The 22,106-nt window shown below is 38.8% G+C and overlaps 2 protein-coding genes across 6 annotated transcripts in view; one reads left to right on the plus strand and one right to left on the minus strand.

The window, feature by feature from the left end:
* The window catches only part of herc3 (HECT and RLD domain containing E3 ubiquitin protein ligase 3), a 41,228-nt gene extending 32,026 nt beyond the window's left edge, over positions 1-9,202 (minus strand). The window contains exons 1-5 of one of the 4 annotated variants that reach the window (XM_086295474.1): positions 9,086-9,202; positions 5,884-6,234; positions 4,148-4,307; positions 1,374-1,450; positions 378-599 (exon numbers count right to left, since the gene is read on the minus strand). In XM_086295474.1, coding sequence (XP_086151600.1) covers positions 378-599; positions 1,374-1,450; positions 4,148-4,307; positions 5,884-6,106 — 682 coding nt within the window. In that variant the 5' untranslated portion in view covers positions 6,107-6,234; positions 9,086-9,202. Of the gene's footprint in view, positions 1-377; positions 600-1,373; positions 1,451-4,147; positions 4,308-5,883; positions 6,235-7,413; positions 7,495-9,085 lie in introns of those variants that run through there. The other 3 variants (XM_086295473.1, XM_086295475.1, XM_086295476.1) reach the window with 3 other exon arrangements.
* Positions 9,203-9,473: 271 nt separating this feature from the next.
* ppm1kb (protein phosphatase, Mg2+/Mn2+ dependent 1Kb) lies at positions 9,474-18,710 on the plus strand. Of its 2 annotated transcripts, XM_086295477.1 has the most exons (8): positions 9,474-9,806; positions 11,420-11,505; positions 12,505-13,031; positions 13,141-13,241; positions 15,078-15,243; positions 15,376-15,520; positions 16,407-16,541; positions 16,828-18,710. In XM_086295477.1, the coding sequence occupies exons 3-8, from the start codon at positions 12,565-12,567 to the stop codon at positions 16,957-16,959; spliced, it is 1,146 nt and encodes a 381-aa protein (XP_086151603.1). In that variant the 5' UTR covers positions 9,474-9,806; positions 11,420-11,505; positions 12,505-12,564; the 3' UTR covers positions 16,960-18,710. The 2 variants fall into 2 exon arrangements, with proteins under 2 accessions (XP_086151603.1, XP_086151604.1); XM_086295478.1 differs by lacking the exon at positions 11,420-11,505 and having other exon boundaries at positions 9,475-9,806.
* The last annotated feature ends 3,396 nt before the right edge of the window (positions 18,711-22,106 follow it).

The following is a 22,106-nucleotide window of genomic DNA, read 5'->3' on the forward strand; positions in this document are numbered from 1 at the left end:
GCTCAGTTTGAATTTGCTGAGACGTCCTTTCCAGGGAAGATTGTGGCATTGTGTTAAGACGTGAATGCTTCAGATCAGAAAGTGCCAAAACGTCTGCTTTGATAGCGGTACTCACACTTGACAGTCATTATTAATTATTAATAGTACCTAGCTGTTACTTAACCTCTAAAATATTATCAAAAGAGTACAGGTGTACTTAGTTTTTCACAACACCATGTGGAGTACTGTGAAAACCTTTTTTTTTTCCCAAGCGCGAATAAATTGATAAAAATGTGAGACACAATATTACGTAAAGATTTATATAATTTGCATGAAGCTCTACACTCTGCATTATATCATATAACAGTCGCTGTTCTTTCTAACCAGGTGATTATTACCTTGTTTATCATTAAGGCCCAGTTGTCCAGCTCTGTTTTTGCCCCAGCCAAATACAGCTCCAGACAATGAGAGGGCAAAACTGTGGTCTCCTCCTGCCGTTATTTGTGCCAAAGGAATTCCTGCCAGAGACTTTAGAGGATGAGGGAACAGCTTGCTGGGCTCTCCTTTCCCCAACCCGAGCTGCCCGCTGGTGTTCTGGCCCCATGTGAACAGCTGGCCATCTGAGAGGAAAAACGCACATCATGAACTTTACCTCACATCAACACCAATAATGAACACAAAATACAGGGCAGATGTCTGTTTTATAGAGTGGCTATATTTAGAGCTGTTACAGGGTGTGGCTCAGACCTACATATTGCCAAAACATCAACAACACCAAATGTTTTCATTTATAGCCAAACTTAAATCAAGTCAAAGCTTACACCAAACATAAATAAATACACAACTTTTCAGGCTGACAGATAAATCACAGACCCCATTATCCTGTTAGTATTAATACATGAAGCTATGTGTGTTTAGCCCCAAGAAGCTGTGGTTCAACATCTGATCACATTTCTTTGGACAAAAAACAGTCAATTTAAAATCTCCCATAATGCAAAACCATTGCATTTTCTCAAACTATGCTCTCCTCCCTTTGCAATCACATATTTTAATGAAAATATTATGTCTTGAGTCCTAGTCATGCTAACCTTGATGCTGATGGTTGACACTTTGTTGTTACATTGATAAACACACACACTTGTTCTCCATCATTACTGCCTGGTGATTGCTCGTAAAACAGCCTTGACCATGTGCAAGTTTCACTCAGATCTGACCAATACTGTTAAGGCTTAACGCTTCTAGTGAACTGTGGACGAGCGGATAGATGAGCTAAAATTTAAGAATTTATGAGGGTTTTCTGATGCCATACATTTCAGCTCGATTGGACACAGTTGGGATCCAACATTCAGATCGTGAACAGTGATGAGGTGTTATAAAGAAATTGTCTTTCACACCTCTAGAAAGTGCGATGCAGTGCTGATTCCCACACATTACTTGAGAGATGCGATGGTCACACAGTCTTTTGACCAACCTAGGATAAATTTAAAAAGAAACAAAAACATTTGTTTATCAAGCTAAAAAAATACACATTTAAAACATTTCTTGTTTAAGTAGATGATGCATGAAAAGGCTGGGAATTCCAAATAATGTCAAACCTGATGTCTATTGTCTTAGCTGATTATAGGCCAATCACAACCTTCCTAACCTGCCTTTTTCAAAAAGTCTTGAAAGAGTAGTTGTAAAACAGCTAACTAATCATCTGCAAAGAAATTGTTTATTTTAAAAGTTTCAGTCAGGTTTTAGAATGCATCAGATTGCAGAGACAGCTTTAGTGTAGGTTACAGATGGTTTTCTTATGGCCACTGATGGTAGATTCCTGTCTGTGCTTCTTCTAAACCTCGGTGCAATGAGGTTCGATGACCATAATTTAATTACAGCGATTAGAGCATGCTGTAGCTATTCAAGGTGGTTCGAATCACATCTATCTAATAGACTTTTTACTTGCTATTTAACTTTTATTTATACAGGTAGCCCCATTGAGACTCAACATCTCATTTACAAGAGAGATCTAATTCAGACAAACTTCGTAAAATTATAACACTTCAATTTGTTCATGTTAATTGGGAGTCCTCTTTACACACAAAGGTGAATTATGGAGTTCTACAAGGTTCCACACTAGAACCAGTTCTGTTTATATTATACATGCTTCCCTTAGGCGAGGGGTGTTGAAATCCAGTCCTCGAGAGCTACTGTCGCGCTCCTTCTTCCGACACACCTGAACCAAATGAATGACTTGTTACCAGGCCTTTGCCAAACTTGATGGCATGCTGAAGGGGTAATCCAATCATTTGATTCAGCTGTGTTGGAGTAGGGATGGATCTAAAAGCCGCAGCTCTTGAGGACTGGAGTTGGACACCCCTGCCTTAGGCAAAACATATATTTTCACTCCTATGCAGATGATGCCCAACTTTATCTATCCATGAAGCCAGAAAACACACACAACTTAGTGAAACTGCAGGAATCTCTGAAAGACAAAGACCTGGATGACCTATAATTCCTAAATTCCGCTACAAACTAAGGTTAGCATACGTGGCCCTAAAAAAAAAATCTTAGAAATATGTTACTATATGCTTACTCTAAATGGGATTACCTTGGCCTCCAGTAACACTGTGAGGAACCTTGGAGTCATTTTGACCAGGATGTTTTTCAATGCACACACTAAGCAAATATATAAGAACTGCTTTCTTCCTTTCGTGCAATCTCTTTCTCAGATTGATACTGAAAAACTAGTATTTATTACTTCTACGATGCAGTATGGTAATTATTGATCTCCTAAAAACTCACTGAAAAGCTTCCAGCTTTTCAGTGAGTTTTTGTCACGAGTACTGACAGGGACTAGAAAGAGCATATTTCACCCATACTGGCTTCTCTTCACTGGCTCCCTTTTAAATCCATAATAATCGGGTCCCATTTTATGTTAAAGACCTCATAGTACCGCATCACCACAATAGAGCACTTTGCTCTCAGACTGCAGGCTTACTTTTAATTCCTAGAGTAGTTAAAAGTAGAATGGGAGGAAGAGCCTTCAGCTTTCAGGCCCCTCTTTTGTGGAACCAGCTTCTAGTTTGGATTTTGGAGACAGACACCCACTTTCCTTTTCAGATTAGGCTTAAAACTTTGCTTTTTAATCAAACTTATAGTTAGGGCTTGATCCAGTGATCCTGAATCCTCCCTTAGTCATGCTGCAATAGGCCTAGTCGGCTGGAGGCTTCCGTGATGTACTGAGTGTTTTTTTTCTCTTACCATGTGTTTTTACACTAATCTTCATTAAATCATTAGTTATTAATAATTTCTTGCGCTCTTCCACAATGTGTCTTTCTCATGTCATCCTTCCCTTACCCCCAACTGGTCGAGCCAGATGGCCGCCCCTCCCTGAACCTGCCTCTGCCTGAGGTTTCTTCCTGTTAAAAGGGAGTTTTTCCTTCCCACTGTCACAAAAGCGCTTGCTCATAGGGGGTGATCTGATTATTGGGATTTTCACTGTATTACTGTAGGGTCTTTCTCTTACAATACAAAGTGTCTTGAGGCATCTATTGTTGTGACTGGGTGCTATATAAATAAAACTAAGTTGAACTGAATTATGAAAGGCTGCTGCATACAAAATACTGACTATTAAACTATCTCGCTGAGTATATGTTTACATGGGGCTTCTTCTCCTCCACTATAACACTGAGGTTAGTCTGAGTAACCAATGGATTAACAATGAAGATGTCACTGTAGTTTTTCTTTCTTTTTAATAATGATTTTGTGAGCATATAGATATAAATATATTTCTGATATATCTATTTAGTCTTAGTCTCTTTTGTCTGCTTTCTTCCCCTCATAAACTTTCAGTAAATTGTCTATTAAAAATAAAATTGTTTGTCAGGGCACTAATTGCTTATTCTAGAAAACGTTTTGCAAACCACTTATTACAGTAAAATCCCATTTTCCCAGTATTTGCATGTGAAAGACTTACAGGAAGTCTGTGACTAACAGTTTTCAAATAGGCTCTGATAAACCTGTCTACGTCTGCACGCTCTATGGACACACTTAGCTGTGGCAGTGGCCAGATGTACGCTGTACAAGTAGGTGCTAGGCTGCTGGTAAGTACTGTAAGTTTTCCTACTGGCATGTGTAATTCTGTGTGGCCAGGCTAAACCCTTCTTCCTATAAACTACACGGGCACCTGGGAATTCGAACAGTCGTCTCTGTGGTCCCCAGTCCCAGCTGTCCCCCATCACCAGCTCCCCAGGCAAACAGTTGACCCTGTTCATTCACTGCCATCGAATGCCCCCGACCGCATGACACCATCGCAATCTTTTGGGTATCCAGAGCCCCAACAACCTCTGTGAAGAGATGACAGGTCTACAGTAGAGGTCTTTTCATTACTTTTACTCTTTACCCATTTGTTTTTCAGTTATAAGTCTAAATATTTTAAACTACATGCTATTTATTATACAAGTATTTATTGTACACAATAATACAACAGATCCAAGAAACATAATATACACATTTCTTCTGAAAATAGTATATTATTAACTGCACTGAGAAATGCTGTGTTGAAGCACGTGCAAAAAGGATGTGTGGGTGAGACTTTGCAGTTGGTGTTGGTGGTATTCTGCTAAGGACCAACTAAGGGTTAGCTGCTTTAGACAAATTGAAAACTCAAAATAGTTGATAATGTGGTTTTAAGTGAGGTAAGACTATAGCATTTAATCAACAATCAACATTTTTAAGCTTGTTAAAAAGATTCAATAACATAAACATAAAATGATAAAGGCCTTATAACAAAAATATAATTATGCCAAGTTGGCCCAGCATGTTATACAACCTGTGAGATAACATCCCAGAATCTATGCAGTGTATCTAACTAAAGATGTGGATGGACATACTTCAAATAAATCTGTGTATGATTTTTAAGGTCCAGCAATTCTTGTATTTGTTCAGGGCTGTTACAAGTTCACCCACATGCCATAACAAAGAACATGTAGAACACATTTCCACCCACATAATACCAACACAGACCCATCATGTCTGCAGTCACTACCATTTTAGGAAAAATGCCCAAAATGTGGGTACACGAATCCTTTCTGTTTCATGTCAAACTCACCTAATGATGCCCAATTCCAGCATACAGTCATGCTGCTGTTACATGAGTGTCTGTGCTTTTTTTAAATCCTCAGTCATCCTGCTTCCACATCAGATAAAAACACAACAGCCACTGAACCTGCTAAGACTTGCAAAAGACATTTCACTGCATGCTCAGTCTTTGTAACTAAGCATCAGGGTATTTTTCTTCTCCCATATAAAATATTATTGGTGTCCACTAAAGAGCTTTTGGCTTATACTAAAGGAAAATAACCAGGTCTGTGATTTCTTTAAGTTTTTTGAAAGTGGAGTTTAATTTATTCCAGTTTAAAATTAATTATTATTTATCAAATGGCTGAGGAAAAAAAACTTTATATAAAACTTTCTATTATTTGAGGCAAAACATAAAACAGACTCTTTAACTCAAACAACTATGTGCAGACCAATCTTGCTCGTGTGCCTAATCACTCATCATAGATAAGTTTTAACCTTGGTTATGTGCAACTAAGTCAGCCAAACATCACTAACGGCCCAGAATTTCACCATCAGCCCATGCCCATTTGTATAACTACTTTAATTGATTAACACTTTTATTTAAACGTAAAAGATGCAAAATAACGAGCTAGGTTTTTAATACATAACTCCACTATAGTTGAAGAACAGAATACAATTTGACTTTTTTATTAGACCATCAATTCACCTCCTGCTTGTGCAGCCAAACACAGACAAAGACAAATCATGCCAAATCAGTCCAAATTCAGGCACATGCTCAAACATACTTGCTATGTTGTTCACCAGGGTGGTCCAATCTGGTGTTTCCAATTTAGAGCTTACCTGGGGAAGTCCCTGCTTTGTCATGACCCAGCTGTCCCCAGCTGTTAGAGCCACATGTGTACACACTGCCATCATACATAAGAAACACAGAGTGTTGGCTTCCACAGGCGACCTCTTTCATTCCCCTGCCACTGAACACATGACAGTTCCTCGGCTCAAACACAGGGTTCTTCTCCACACCAATACCCAACTGCCCATCCTTGGCATTCCCCCAGCACAGCATGTTGGTGAAGGGAGAGGAAATGAGCACCGATGTGAAGAGGCAAAGAGAGTGACAGCCAGATGGAGGAAGACTATAATGATCAAGCTCGAGAGCAGGCCCGCTTTCGCCTCTTCATGTAAATTCCAACCCTAGAAGCAAAAGAAACAGCGGGATTATGCATATTTCTTCGTAAGGAGCTGATTACTTTGCTCCATATGTGAACTCTTGACAGTTTTTCAATTAGGGAACAAGGACGGGCTCGGAGGTTGCTGTGGGTGTGTGTAATAGTGATGTAAGCATGAGGACAGAGGAACAGGCAGTGTATTTAAATAAACCCTGTCAGTGTAATCCTGGCTTAAGCAGCTCCAAGCAGTCCCGCCTTAATGTCCAGCCTCTTCTAGCACAATAATATTACCAACTGAGTAAGCCAGAAAATACACAAAAGAGAAACGGGCCAATAGAGAGTATGCTTTACCTCACAATGTCCCAAAAACGTGACTTTTAAATATTATACATTTTCACTGTTTAAGGTGTAAATCGTAACTGGGATAAACGCCATATAAATATTTTTTATTAATACTATGAGTTATATCATTACAAGTATAACCTATATTACAACCCTGCAAAAACTAAACTGAATCACCTCTGAAAAAGGTGATTCAGAGGTGATTCAAAAAACACCTCTGAAAACAGTTGTGATGAGAGGATGCGGGCACATGTATTAGAAAGCACTAATTTACCTGGGAGGGTGGAGGAAAATATAGGGAATGGACCAAAAGCCCAGGGTGACCATCCTTATCGCAGTTAGTAAACATTAACTAAATGTTACATTAAATAAATATTAGCTATACATTATAGCTTTGTTTAGCATGCTATAGCACACCAGTCTTGGCTGTGAGTTGCTCCCGTGTATTACCAGTGCGCTATCATTATTATTATTATCTAAACACTGGTAGCTCGATGTGAGATACGCTTAGCTGTATATTTAGCTGTATTTTAAGTGTCAGCGGCTGCTTTATCGTTTGTGAGGACCAGCACGTTAAGTCAGGTTAGCTTCCTGACCCGTGCTGTGTGTACATTACAAACACATCCTGCAGCAGTGGCTAAATGTCCCCACTGACATTACCTGAGTAAGTTTGTTAGCGAGCCTGACAAACCACACAAGCCGTTATAGTTAATAGCTAACTAACGTTCGCAGGCTAAAACAGCGCTGGCTGTCAGTCTTATAGCTAAAAAACAGAGACCCGCTGGCTAGCCGATGAACACAACCTAAGCACAGCGGCGCTGTTTTACAGCTGGGTGGTGCAAAATTAAAACAGTGTGTTTACCTTGACAGATGCATTCTGAATTTGGGCGACTGGTTTCGGTTCATCAGCCCAGAAAACAAACGAGGAAGTGCCACAGCTGCTTACGTCACTAGACGTTATGGGCAGGAGACAATGTGATTGGTCCGCCGAGCATGGGGCTCTACCAATGGCTGTGTCCGAATTGGTGAATGCCTACTAGCGTAACAACAAAGTCCGTGAACATTAAATCTATTGGTGTGGCTATTTTATTTTCCCAATATTTAATACTTTTTTACAAGCTTTGTTTAAAATGGCGGAGGCTCTTAATTTTAATATCTGAATCATGTCAGCATCCCGTCAAACTAAGTCTTTTAGGTGTTATGTTTCACGTTTGTGTTAGGTATTGGAAGGTCCTGTGATGTTTTTTATGTGAGTGAAGTTGCCCCCCCCCCCCCCCCCCCACCTTCTTCAAATCCAACAAAAGTGGTCCACAATATGTACGTCTCCCACAGTGTGTGTCTGACAAGGTAATCAGCAACACAGGGGCACCACAAGGGACTGTCTTTTTCCCCTAGGGATCAATAAAGTAATATTATTCTAATTCTGATGTACTGTTATACATTTTCTGCAGTTTTATGTATTTATTTCTACTTTTTCATTGCAGGAAAACATTTTGTTTATTTCACTAAATGTATCTAATAACAGCGTTATGCACATATCAGAACCTTGACATATGTCAAATTTTGAGGTTTGACTTCTTTTTTTTTATCCAACTCATCCTAGTTAACGACTTATCTTCCACTTTTACCCCCAGGTATGGAAAGAGTTTGACACACTGGCTGTATCCCAATTCAGGGTCTGCAGCCTTAAAGGCCGCATTTTAAGGCCAATTACGTCACAGCGACACGACGAAGGCTGTCCCAATTCAAAGGCTGCTCGAAAATGCGGCCCTCAAATGCGTCCTTCATTTCATTGAATTTTAAGGATGTGGCGGTGGACTCCGTGGCCCAACATATCCCAGAATGCATAGCGCGGCAGTGGGTGTGGATAATTTTGCCGGAAAAAAAACGGCGGAAGAGGGGAGGCCGAAGAGTAAACTTTTAAAAGTAAGTACTGAATATTATGTTACTTATTTATGTGCGAATGTTTAATAACGAAGAACATTAAAACATTACTGTTGGCCACATGTCGGCAAAGTTATGTGACATTAGCGATGTTTGTACTAACTTGGTTTTAAAGCCGTAACTTTAAAATATACACCGTTCAATTGTTGACGTTAATCTTACAGAGAATGTGATGATTTTATGGATATTTAAATTAAGCACTGAGACAATTTTAGTAATGCCAATATATTAAAAGAACAATATTTGTCTCTCATATATATAACACAGTTATATATGCAGTGTCAAAGAAACCTGTCTTTGAGTGAAGATTTAAGGTGACAGGAAATATAAATAATATAAACAAATGCAGCTTGAATCTTTACTGAAGCTCAGTATTTGAAACAGAGTTCATTCACTGCTGTAATAACTAATAATGATTGAAATTATAACTTTAATATTGGCCATATTATATTTACATTACCAAAGTGAGATGACTTTAGTCTCATGAACAACATTAGCTAATTGTTATTTACTAGCTAATCTTAAATGACTGTTCAGTACAGAAGTGAAGCCCAATAATCATGATTTCACAGTCAGCCTCAGATACTTACCAAATCAAAGCTCATGTAGAAACAAACAAACAAATGAACAAAAGATTTTCTCCTTCATTTCTGTCAAACAAAGCTGTATGAAACGTTTCCAGCTGTTAGTGTCATGGTTGCTAGGCATCCTGGGCAGCGAGACGGAGGCTAGACTGTCCCATTTCACAAGCCTCTCACTTCCGGCCTTTGAGTACGCGGCCCTTGTGGGCCATTAAGGCTGCAGACCCTGAATTGGGATACAGCCCCTGTTTCGTTCTCCACCCAGTAACCTAGATTCCAGCAGGCAAAGATTGGACTGACGTAAACACCCAGGCCTAAATTACCTACTGGAGGCTCCGGGTCTAAATTAGTGCCCTGGCCATAAAGAAACCAGAAGCTTAGTGAACAAAATCAATGCTTGGATGACGACATTGTGTCACAAATTGTATTTTCTATTCCTACATTGCCCTTTCGGTGTTTCGCGACAGTTGGCGCTTAGAGGTGCAGCTTTATTATTGGTACCCATAGCTGCCATTAAGACTTTTTTCGGCTAATTTTATGCGCTGTAGACGGGGCGTCAATGTGGGCGGATACTCTTACAAGATTTTGATTGGTGCGGTCACATCATAGGCCTTGCTGTTTGATAACAAGGCAAGACGAGGGGGCAACCGTTTTCATTCAATTTGTTATCACGCCACAAGAAGCAAGCAAAGGATCTTTAAAGTTGACGAATACATCTGAAACTCTCGAGGTATGGCTTTTAGTCAACATGCAACTGAAATCTCGGTAATGTTAGACGAAATGGTAACTTTTACCTGATGCTATCTACCTTGTTAGCTTGCGTGCTACAGAGCTATCGTTTGCAGCTAGCTAGTTAATGCTAGTATGAAAAATGGATGACGTTACCGTTTATGTACTGCTTCTTTTCGTAAGTGTATTGAAACTGCATTTTATTAAGGACTGCTTCTTATTCAGATTCTCTTAGGATAGCACTTCTAAGTGCCTCACACATTTATGATATTGGGATCGATAGTGGAGCAGTTAGCTTAATGGCTATTGCATCATTCTTTAGCTTTGCCTTTGACGCACATTCTGAGAACCTTCACAGACATGTTGACGCACATGAATACACGGTTTACCCTGAGATGATTTACAACATATGGACGATATAGCACGTCGGAAATTCTCCCTAATCAGTGTTTATTCACTAATTAAACCAAATACAATAAAGGTCATTCATTAATGCTGTCCGAGTAAATGTTGCTTATTAACCCATAAGAAGCCCTGTACACAGTGAGGAAAGTTCCTGTTAAGGCTTTAACACTCTCCTATAGGTTTTACTAACAGTAAAAAGAGTCTGGGCTCATATATGTTAAATTTTAAGTGTACAATAGTGTGAATTGAGGTTGCTATAGTAGATGTCCGAAAAAGGCTGTGCGTGTTGTTGTTACTGAAAGGAAGGTTTGTTTGTTTTTTTTAAATGTCCTTTCAACTCGACAAACCTTGTTGTTCAATAGCCAGACACGGATTTCGTAAATGCCAAGTAACAGGCAAGACTATGGTTTGTTGGTGGCAAAGAGTAAATTGTAAAGTTTGTTAAATTTTATAATGACCTTTATCTCCGCTAGTGTTGAGCTATAACCTTCAATTATTTTATGCCTCTTCATTCTTTAGTATGCTAGGAATCTGTATAATCTTAATGAACTTCAAAAAAAGTTTGCATATGCTACATTTAGTTGAGATTGTTAAGAATATATGCTTATGTGTTGTTTATGTTTTGAGCGACCTCTCATTTCTTTACGTTTTCCTGGGAAAATAGGAAATAGTTGGAAATCAAGTATTTGGGGTAAATACAGAGTTTTTATAATTCTAACAAGCTTAAAAGTCAATATTTGGAATGACTACCTTTTATTCTTTAAACAGTCTTCAGGACTAGTTCTCCAGACTTTTTGAAGGACATTCGAAGCTCTTCTTTGGATGCTTGGTGCTCTTTGTTCCATTTTCCTTGACGGTGATCCCACAATGCTTCAATAATGTTAGGGTTCGGGATCCGGAGAGGCAAATCTATGACTAATAACTCTTAAGCTAATTTTTAGGCTACTTATATTTTTTGCTGTGTACTTGTTCAGTTTTCTATTTTAGCACATATTGCAGAGTTTTCAAACAACAGCTTTTTGAAAACTTTGTTGGTGTAAAAATACTTCTGTTCTGTCAAACTTATCTTTGGAGTTTTTTGTGGATTAAACTAAAGAAATGTCTTTATGTGACAGGCCGCTACTAACCAAGTGCCTAAAGATAAAAAGGATAAGATTGGTTATTTCAAGTCAAATCAAGTGGCTTTATTTTCATTTCAACCATGTGCAGTGGTACAGTACACAGTGAAGCAAGACAACGTTCCTCCAAGACCACGGTGCTATATTTAACAGACAATCAACACAGGACTACATAAGGTGAGCAAGAAAAGTGTGCAAAGATTGCACACACAAAAAGACAACCAGTTGCCAAGTTGTCTGTTGTGTGTAGACACAACACTGGCTCATCTCTTGAATCGCATTGTGTAAATACTTAAATGATTCATGGGTCGATGTTGAGTAACTTAAAAAAACAACAAAAATGGTCAAGTATAAGGGCTGAACTGAAAATGAACGAAAAAGCAGCCAGTGTCCAAAAGAAACTTTGAAAGACCTTCAATCAAAATGTAAAGAAAAGTGGAATGATTCAAGGCTTTTGCACAGTATTAGACATAATTTTATGTCATTTTATGTTACGTTCTATTTGTTTAGCAGCTCTTGGAAGATCAGCAATAAAATTAAATAAAACTGGGTAAAGCTTTTAGTAGTTAGTCGGCAAACACAGAATCCCTGTGGTATCCTTAAATGGAACTTCACAGTAGTAAATGCGCAACACTTTGAATTTAGAATTGAGGATGATTCTTATTGTTAGTTGACTAAATTTTTATTTGAACGTGGTGAATGTGTGAACATGGGATCTTGAACACAAGACCTGTTGGGCTCCAGTTACTGCCTGTCATTATTTTCTGTCAAATAATAAAAGGTTCAGGAAGTTCACAGGGGATTCAAGGAGATGACGTCATCTAATAGTCTTAATGCAACATCGATTAAGTATATTTAAAAGTAACCACTTGATTATTTTTAAGCAAATGATCAAGATTAGTATCAGATGCTAGTAATAGTTAGGAGGTATTTGTCACTTATTACTAGATGGATTACATTTCAAATGTTTCAAAAATATGAAGGAATTTGTGTAATCTCAGTTTTTTTCTATCTGATTTGTGTTTGTGTAATGATTTCTAGTTTGAAGAGACCTTTAGTCCTCATAATGGAGCCTCCTCCTAAACAAATAAAAGATTTTTGTCATGCTGTGTTCCCAGTCTAAATGATGGATTTTAATTTTTTTTTCCTTTTCTCTTATTTTCCTGCTTTGTCCAGACAGTACACTGTTCTGCCTCTCCATCCAGTGGCTTCCGAGGTGTTCGTGCTGTCAGGGTGATGTCAACAGCCTGTCTCGCACGCTTGGCAAGATGCAGTGGTCTTCACGTGGGTCGAGCCGGTCTTGTACAGATGAGCGTAGTCCCCCTTCCAGTCCAGCATGACAGCCACTTCCAGTTCATTTTCCGCAAACCGTTCCACACCCCGTCAGAAACTCGGCACAGTAATACACGCTTTGATCCAGACAGCAGCGGCCGCCCCACTACCTGGGATTCATTTGGAATCTGGGACAATCGTATCGATGAGCCCATCCTGCTGCCCCCCAGCATTCGTTACGGCAAGCCCATTCCCAAAGTTAGCCTATCCAAGGTAGGCTGCGCCTCGCTCATTGGTCAACGCAAGGACAATGAAGACCGCTACCGGGTCTCCGAGCTGACCGACAGGGTGCTCTACTTTGCTGTCTTTGATGGGCACGGTGGATCGGAGGCAGCTGACTTCTGTGAAAAATACATGGAAAAATATATCACGTAAGGAGTTCATATGAGTCGCTGTCACAAGTAGCTTATTCATTTCTGAATAATGTGAATGTCAGATGTCACAGCTCTGTAAGTGATTTTTCTTTCTGATTTCCTCAAGGAACCTTCTTGCAGACGAGGAAAATCTGGAATTAGTTTTAACAAAAGCCTTCCTTGAAGTAGACAAAGCTCTAGCAAGGCATTTGCACTTCTCTCCAAATGGTAGGTGCTTTCACATTATATGTTCTTGGATATGCTGTGTACTCTGTTTTTATGTGATGACACTTGTTTCTTCTCTCTTCAAACATAATTTACTTATCCTACTTAGGCGTTGAAGCTTTGGATTTCCCCACTGAGCACTTTTGGTTAGAGGTCTGTCATTTTCCCCCCAAGTTCCTTAAATAATTCATGAATAAATTAGCTACGCGTAGAAGATATGTTAGTGTTTTTCTTGCTTCCAGCACGACATTGCCAGAAACAGAAAGGTAACAAATTAAAGGAAAAATCAGAGTACACATTTGGATAAACGGAACAGCTTTACCTTACATGCGTGACGCCACACAGGGTTTACCCAGTGGGTCGATTAATGAGAAAATTGTAGGAATTCTTGACTGCTGTTATCAGATCTCGACCATTTAAGAACGTCACTACCCCGAGGTACCTCCTAGTGAGAGAATATCATTTGGACAGAATCAGATCTGTCAGTAGAGGTTTAAAGACTTTGCATAATTAGTTAATAGTGAGTTTTCCTTTAATTTGTCACCAATCTGTTTACTTTTCTTTGTCTGCAAAGTGTTATGTTTAAAGCAGGCATTTTTATTAAGGAATGTTTGAGTATAACTCAAAAAAATTAATGCAAAACATTTCCCTCAATAAATCTAATTTACATGTTTGCCCTATTTCTGTAAAATTCATCAGCTTAGCTTGAAATTTCTCAACCACCTTTTATGTCTTAAGTTTAATGATATATGAACGCTAGTGTACTTGTTACATGGCCTCACTTTGGCCTCACTCTGTGAAATGTCCCAATATGCCTGTATGTGTGTGTGCATGTTATCTACGGCAGCTGCGGAGCCAGCTAAGAGCTGGAAGCCCTTGGCACCAGTGTGGATGACGAGAGGCTAGATATTGAAGGAGAGTCCAGCGGGTCCTAAATCCTGGACTACTGGAAGGTTCCCTATCTTTCTCTCACTTCTCTCTCTCTCTCTCTGCCTCTACCTATCTCTATCTCTCTTTTTGATTTTTCTCTTCTCACCAAGTGTATGCAACGCTTCTTGTGAGACAGTGCTTCAGTTTGAAAGTTGTGTGAGATTTATGTTGTCAGCGACAGATCCAGTCCATGTTTAATATTCAGATTAAGCTTTAAAGAATGTTAAGTCTCTATCAGCTCATTTAATTCTGAGGAGAGGAAAGGATAAACTTTTTAATTGCATAAAATTTTACCGTTATTTATCTACCACCAGAACATTGTTTGCCAATGTCAAATATTTGACAGTAAAACTTGTTAATCTTCTTTGTTCCAGTAATTTCTCAACATTTGGCATAAATAAAACATTTTTTTCTTATTTATTTAAAACGCAAGTCGTTTACTTTACTGAGTCAGTTGAACATAATATTTCTTGTGACTGACTTATTATATTTTCTCAACCCTAGAGGCATCCATGGTGAACATAAGAGGAAAGATAAAATGCTGAACTCACTATTATGACATTCTCTGATGTTTCTGTGTTGCTTTACGAGTATCAGGCCCAGTATCGGGCACTGATAAATGTTGTTGTTATTTATTATCTTTTTGGATTCAGCTTTAGACTTACCTGCTGTAACATTTGCTCTGGACCTCAGCTCTATTCTGCAACAGTTCAACCTGCATGTGTGACTGCCTCCTCTGTTGTTTACTGTGTGAATATCTGTAGTTTTTTCTAAGTCTACTACATGGCTTCCCACCCATGTGTTCATGTTGTAGCGTGTGACTGCGAGTGCGTGAGATACACCATGTTGTTGTTAACACTATGGGCAGTGGCTTTGTGGAGCTTGAGATTTTCTCGTATGTCTCTGTAGCACCCGGGATGAACGCAGGAACCACCGCCACCGTGGCCCTGCTGAGGGACGGCATCGAGCTGGTGGTCGGCAGCGTGGGTGACAGTCGTGTCATGTTGTGCCGCAAGGGCAAGGCCCTTAAACTCACTGTTGACCACACCCCTGAGAGAAAGGATGAAAAAGACAGGTACATGATGCTTTTAAAAGCAGGTTTTAAACTTCATTTTTTCTTTCTTTTTTATTAATTGTAAGTGCCCTGAAAAGAATCCTGCCTTCGTAGCATACATGTACTAATATACCGATCTGCACCTGTTTAAAGGATAAAGAAGAGTGGGGGGTTTATCACCTGGAATAGCCTGGGGCAGCCAAATGTCAATGGCAGGTTGGCAATGACGCGTAGCATTGGAGACTTTGACCTGAAGAAGACGGGAGTCATTGCTGAACCTGAGACCAAAAGAGTAACGGTAGGTTTGTAAATTTAGTTTGTCACTGAAATATATATTTTTTGATACATGTTATCTTCAGAAGATGCAGTTTTTGTCATTTTTCCTCTGTGCACCACCACAGTGGGTCTTAAATCAGACAATAAAGATGCAACTGACTTTCAAACTTTTGAGGGTTTTTACAAAAATGTTAGTGTATAGGCACATATGGCTGCCAATGGAAGCAAGGCACTGGGGTTATTGGTAATGTGACTGCTGACAGAAGTAGCAGGATGAATTCTGAAGTGTGCATGTCATGCTGCAAAAAAAATTTGACAGTGCAAATGATAATGACCTAAAGCAAACTGGAAAAACAACCCAAGAGCTTCTTGAGGGAAAGAAATTTGATATTATTCAATGGCCAAGTCAGTCACATGATCGTAACCAAACAAAGCATGTCTTCAGTTACTAAAAACCAAACTGAAGTCACAGAGAGACACAAACAAGCAACAACTGAAGGTGGCTGCAGGAAAGCCCTAACCGAGCAGCTCGAGGGAGGAAAGCATTAGGTGAGACCTTAGCCACTGACTGCAAAGTTCACCCAGGTGTTTAAAAACAATCCTTATATTTAAAATGTTTGTCCGATTATTTCTGAGGCACTGAAAATGGGGACTGTTTTATAAAAATGACTGCAAAATATTTTGTTTGTATTTTGTACGTCACGATTGTTTGATTTAAAATCCACATTGCTGGTGTATTGGGCAGAACCATGGACTGTTTTAATGCAGATCTCTGCAACAGCACATTTTCACATCTGTTGTTCGCTGAAGAAGACAGTAAAGCCAGTCTTACCATCTTCTTGTAATAGTTCAGTAGATTTGTCTTTTTAATGTCTGTTATAAAGTATTATTTATTTATTCCCTTTCAGTTGCACAATGTCCATGACTCATTCCTGGCGCTGACCACAGATGGCATTAACTTTATTATGAACAGCCAGGAGATCTGCAATGTCATCAACCAGTGTCACGAACCCAAAGAGGCAGCACAGAGAATATCTGAGCAGGTAAAACATTTGATGCTTTTGTTGAATATTAGCCCATGGGTCAATGTGTTACCTGTTCTCCTACAAAGTTGTTTGTTGCTGGGTTTCATTAAGTTTTGGTTGACTCATGTACTGAAATGATCTGTTAGACACAAAAAAGCTTCCCAAAACCGTGTCCATGTTTCCTCAAGTCTGGAATTTCCTACAGAAGATTAATTTTTGCTTGAATTTATCATTCATCCGATGACTTTCTCTAACCTTGTTGTGCTTCACATTGCGGTGCTCTGTTTTGTTTTGTTTTTTTAAGGCTATTCAGTATGGTTCAGAGGACAACAGCACAATCATCGTGGTGCCGTTTGGTGCCTGGGGAAAGCACAAGAGTTCAGACACGAGTTTCTCTTTCAGCAGAAGCTTCGTGTCCAGTGGTCGCTGGGCATAGGCTGCGGGACATAGGATGAAAGGACGAGGTCTGTTTAAGACTTTGTTAACATGTGCAATACATTTGGCTTCCTGTAAAGAAACATTGTAAAAAGTGTGTGGTTTGCCGAAATAATGACACCTAATGGCTACAACATTAATTACAGTTGCATGATGTTTATTGCCTGTGTGAACAAAGAGGCAGTGAATTCATGGGGGTAAATCTCCCTTTATACAAGGTTGTATCTACTAGCAAGCCAATGACCTCATAGGTGCTAAAAGTGTGTGAGCAGCAGACGGGAATGTGTGTTGGCTAAATCTGTAGCCTGCTCTACAGATTTAATTCCTCACCTTCTTCTGCCATTCACACGTTGTTTTATCAGTTTAGATTCATCACACCACAATCTCACTCACAATTTCATTTTTATTGTTAACCTACATTTTTAAAGAAAATGTATCCCACCAGTTTTAAGAGCACAGGTTTTAAGTTTGGACCATTTCTCCATTTTAATTTTGGGAGCAAGTGCAACAAAAGGAGTCAGGGTTGGGCAATTGAACTACAGTGATTGGTCATCAGCTGCTGTGAAACCCACACCTTGGTTGAAGAACTGGTGTCACTGATAAAGTCACTGACTGGGCCTTAAAAACTTTATGGCAAATTTAAAATATCTAAATTATATAGCTTTCCTATAAGAATTGTTCTTGTACATTTAGTTGCAAACCAACACTTTAAAATTTCCTTTATATTTAAAGAAAAACAAAATTTCTTAAAGAGCCGCAGAAGTTATTGGAAGACTTGGACAATCTTAAAAGATGTAAAGGTTTTGAACAGAGCTGCCTGGACAGCATTTTGGTGACTGAACTTGGTATTTATATAGGAATAAAAATGAAATTTTATGTTTCTTTGCCAGGCTTGCTTGATTTGCAACAGGTCCTTTAAAGGGGACTTAAGTGTTTGAGGTACTGAATCATACTGTTTCTGTTCTGTAAATAATCATCTGTGTGATATGTACACCTGGAAAACTGGTCTCACCTATATTTTCTTCATATCTCAGCTACGTTTGGCACATCAGAATATTCTACACATGCAGGTCTTTAGACACGGACCTGTGGTGTGAGTAACCTGGCGTTATTTTTGGTTTTCCACCGTTGTGTGTCAGTCAGACACAACAAAGCACACCTAATGCAACACTAGAGAATTGTTTAGCTAAGAGCCATGTATGACAATGTGAATGTTTGCTTAAACTGAAACAATGTAACCAGTCTCTGTAGGCTATAGGTGTGACTAAGCTGCTCAAGTCGTGTTGGCTGACCTTATGTGAGTGGATGTGTTTTCAGACTTAATCCGTTGAGCTGGTGGTGTGATCTTTTATTTTGTCCTTGTTAAGGCTAAAGAAATACAGCACGTCATATTTATCAGCATTATTTTATCTGTGAGTTCCTAATGTTGTATAAACTGTCATCTTGTAAATGTTCATGTAAATATATTTTCTCTCCCTTATTCTTGTATCTAACGGGACTTTGGATATTATAAAGGCGCTTGTGTGTATGATTTTCAAAATAGTTAACAAGCCTTCTGTCAGAGTTACTCTCTAACCTTGTGTTCAGTATTTTACTGTACTTTGTTGCACTGCCTCTGAAATATAATCATTGTGGTGTTGGATCTGCACCTGGGACCCAAATGTGACCGTTTGAACGACACTGTTAGTACTGTACTCTTGGTCTAAACGGCTTGTGACACTTTCAATAAAAAACGATACATTTAGAAACCGTTTTCTTTGTAACATGGACGTGTTGTTATCCTCGTGTAGGTGATCGAATGCTTTTGTCCATACAGTGAAAGATTTACATCAACAGAGCAGTTTACATGCCACTTCAAACAGATAAGAAAACATTGATATTTTTTAAAATATTTATTTTTGCATTATGTCTACATATATTCCAGATTTTTCTTTACTTTTTTTTTTTTTAATTTATTTTTTTAACATTGCCAACGAGCTCAAACTTGGTCATCTTTATTTAGAAAATTACAAATTGTATGGAAGAATTTGATAAATTAAAGAAGGCAGGTGTCTGAAAAATAAATCTTGGACACCTTAATTGAGTCCAGAGTTAGGAAGCTCTGCTCCACCTACTTGACTAATTAAATAACAGGTATACGTAATAAATAATGAAATCTTAATTGTTGTCAGTTAGACAAGAACACAATTTTTTTTTTTTTTTTTTTTTTTTTTTTTTCAGTTAACAAAAAAAAATCTCATTTTTATCTGGATTGATTGTGTAGATTCAAACTGCTTTAAGTTGTTGGGGAAACAACCTGACAAACGAATAATAAAAAAACTTCCTGTTTATCCTCAGAACAAATTCAAGAAATTTCCAAATGTAAATGGTGAACTAGACAAAACTAGACATTCACTCAGTTGTGGTCAATGTCAGTTTGATTTCTACAGCACTTTGGTCAGCCATGTTGCTTTTTAAAGTACTTTACGGGTTGGTTTAAAACCACATGAAACTACACATTAATAAAACAAAATCAAACGAACATATTTGAATAAAACAAGATAATAATAATAATAATAAAGGGGAACACAACATAAAAAGCCTGATGGGACTTGAATTTGACTTTGAACTTCAATTAAAAGGCTGGATTTAAAAGACTGCATAAACTACAGTACAAATATCAAGTGGCAGGTTATTGCATTAGTCTAGGGTCTGCAGCTGAGACTGAATCGAGACTTCGGTTGCACTGAGAGCATCTGGCTACATGTTTTGGAGTTATATAGGTTGAGCGGCTTGACTAAATAGATGAATGACATATTGTTTAAGACTTTAAAAGTAAGTCAGAAAGCAGCCATCTCAGATCTATGTGAAAAGTGCCATGTGCCACAAGGATACATGACCACAGCATGGAGATACTCTGAGAGAATATTCTGAGCCACTGTGAGATTTCTCCCAAGGCCACCAAGGGGAGACAGAACTCAAAGTTAATGTTTGTTCTGACACTGATCCAATGGATCCACCACAGAATCCACGGCAAGAAGCACTGAGTGGGATTGCAGGTGTCAGCCATTGCTTCACATCTTTCCTTGTCGTGGGTTCCAGAGTCGTTTTCCATCCCTGCCTTCTGAACATGAATGCAGTAGACGTCTTTAGGTGGAAGCTTCCACAGAGTAGAGTTACTCCGTGACACCAAAGAAGTTACATAAGACCGCTTTCCTAACGCACTTATGTTGAAAATTGATAGGCACACTAATGCACACATGCAGACTCTTTCAAACTCTGGACGCAGCATCACACCGTTGCAATCTAATGCTGCTAAAATTAGGATCATAGTTCTCTACAGTCTTCACAGGATTGTTGGCAACCTAACAGAGACTATATCTTGTGCAATAAATCCATTATGCTCTCCTGTGAAACCTGATCCTGTTTAGTCAAGAGTTGCATGAAGACACAGATATAAATTTTCTTTTACACGCAGGCATTGAAATCCAGCATTCACAGTCACACTCTGGGCTTTAGTATCACAAACACAAAGTTACTGCAGTACATCTACTTTACCAGGATGCCACAGGTAGATATTCTCTCTTGTGACAAACTAAAGTTAGCCACACATATTTAATTAATTTGACTGACGATAAAAGTTTGTGTAAGATGAGCCAGGTATGCAAACTTCAATGCAATGATACATTAACATTTAAATTCCCACCCCCTAAAGATCTGTAAGCTGTGTATCTGTCAGTCACCCCTTGAATTAAGTGTCCAGAACTATTAAACTGCATTTCTAGACATTTTAAAAGGGGATAGATGCTCTACTAACTACTTCAGCTACAATCTATTAAGTTCTGACCCTCAGCACTCATGTGTAACCCCATACAGTAGTGGGTAGCTAAACAACAGATTGCCAGATGCAGATTTCATTATATTCCAACTCCTGGAAGAAACCAGTAACTCTGGTGGAAAAGGGGGATAAGCTGATTTATTATAAGTGGCATAACTATAGAAAATGCTATAATGAAGTTATCTGGCTAACTTTTGTATGATTAAACGGAAAAAAAGAAAAATGAGCAGCTCTGAAAAATGTGATGGGCCTCACCTCCCTCCCCCAGCCTGAGTGGGGTTGACCCTTGTGTGAGCTGCCGCTGGCCATCAGTCTGCAGCAGCAGCCCTCTCACATCCTCACCGCCCGGTAAGTCCCAGCTACAAATATTTTCTCTCCTCACTCTGTTGATTTCAGCAGCTCCTCAATCATATTTTATTTATTAACGTCTGCAAGAAATCACGTGCAGCTGCTGCCTTGATTTAGCATTGGCGCAAGAAGAAATACTCCCTTAATTTTATCTCAGGCAGGTTTGACCCATGGAGTGTAAATCACCGAGGTCACGTGTTTTACATAGCTATAATATTCTTGTCCACTCATATACCTGCTGTGTTTTTTTTTCTTTCTTTAACACGTGAGCTCAAACACAAAACACTGCTATAAAGAGCAGCGCGTGCCACAGAAACAACGTGTGGATTTAAAAACTGTACTTTGTTCCCAATAATAATAATAATAGTAAAGCACATCAATACGTTTCAGTACATCTTTAGTCCTCTAAATTAATACAAGTTAAAATAAATAGTGGACATGTCCTTTGAGTCAAGCACCCTCATAAATGTGTTTAGAAATATTAAGCTTACAGTGTTGTCCAGCATGTCATCCCCGAGTAATGCAGTGAAAAGTCCACTGTTCCTTAAATTCCAGGATTTTTATTTGTTGTATTTATTTATTCTTATCAGTTTATCCCTTCGAAGCCGTAGAATACCAGCCTTAGCCTGCATTTAAACTTACAACTTCAAAATTAAATTAGATTAGAGTAGATTAGAAGAAATGTGTGTCCACATGTTGATCTTTTTTGCTTTATAAAATTTAGAGCTAATGCCTCCTTTGGCAATGAACATTTAGTTACTATCTTGTTGTTTACCACTTTTGCAGGTGTTTATTATTTAAGTGAGACTCTCAGGATGGTTAAAACAGCTGATAACTATGCAGATTTTAGGATTATTGCTTCAAAAAGTGATTTGCATCCAGCAGGTATTCAAGAGGTGGAAACCTTAACACCACTTCAAAGCGATCCTTATCACCATACTGATCAGTCTGTGCCTTTAGTAAAGTAACAGCGTTTCTCTTTC

Source organism: Aulonocara sp. 'chitande type north' Nkhata Bay, linkage group LG6 (genome assembly GCF_057382095.1).
Source record: "Aulonocara sp. 'chitande type north' Nkhata Bay isolate Kocher_YH1m ecotype deep benthic linkage group LG6, A_spYH_male_GT1.1, whole genome shotgun sequence".
NCBI classification, from domain to species: domain Eukaryota; kingdom Metazoa; phylum Chordata; class Actinopteri; order Cichliformes; family Cichlidae; genus Aulonocara; species Aulonocara sp. 'chitande type north' Nkhata Bay.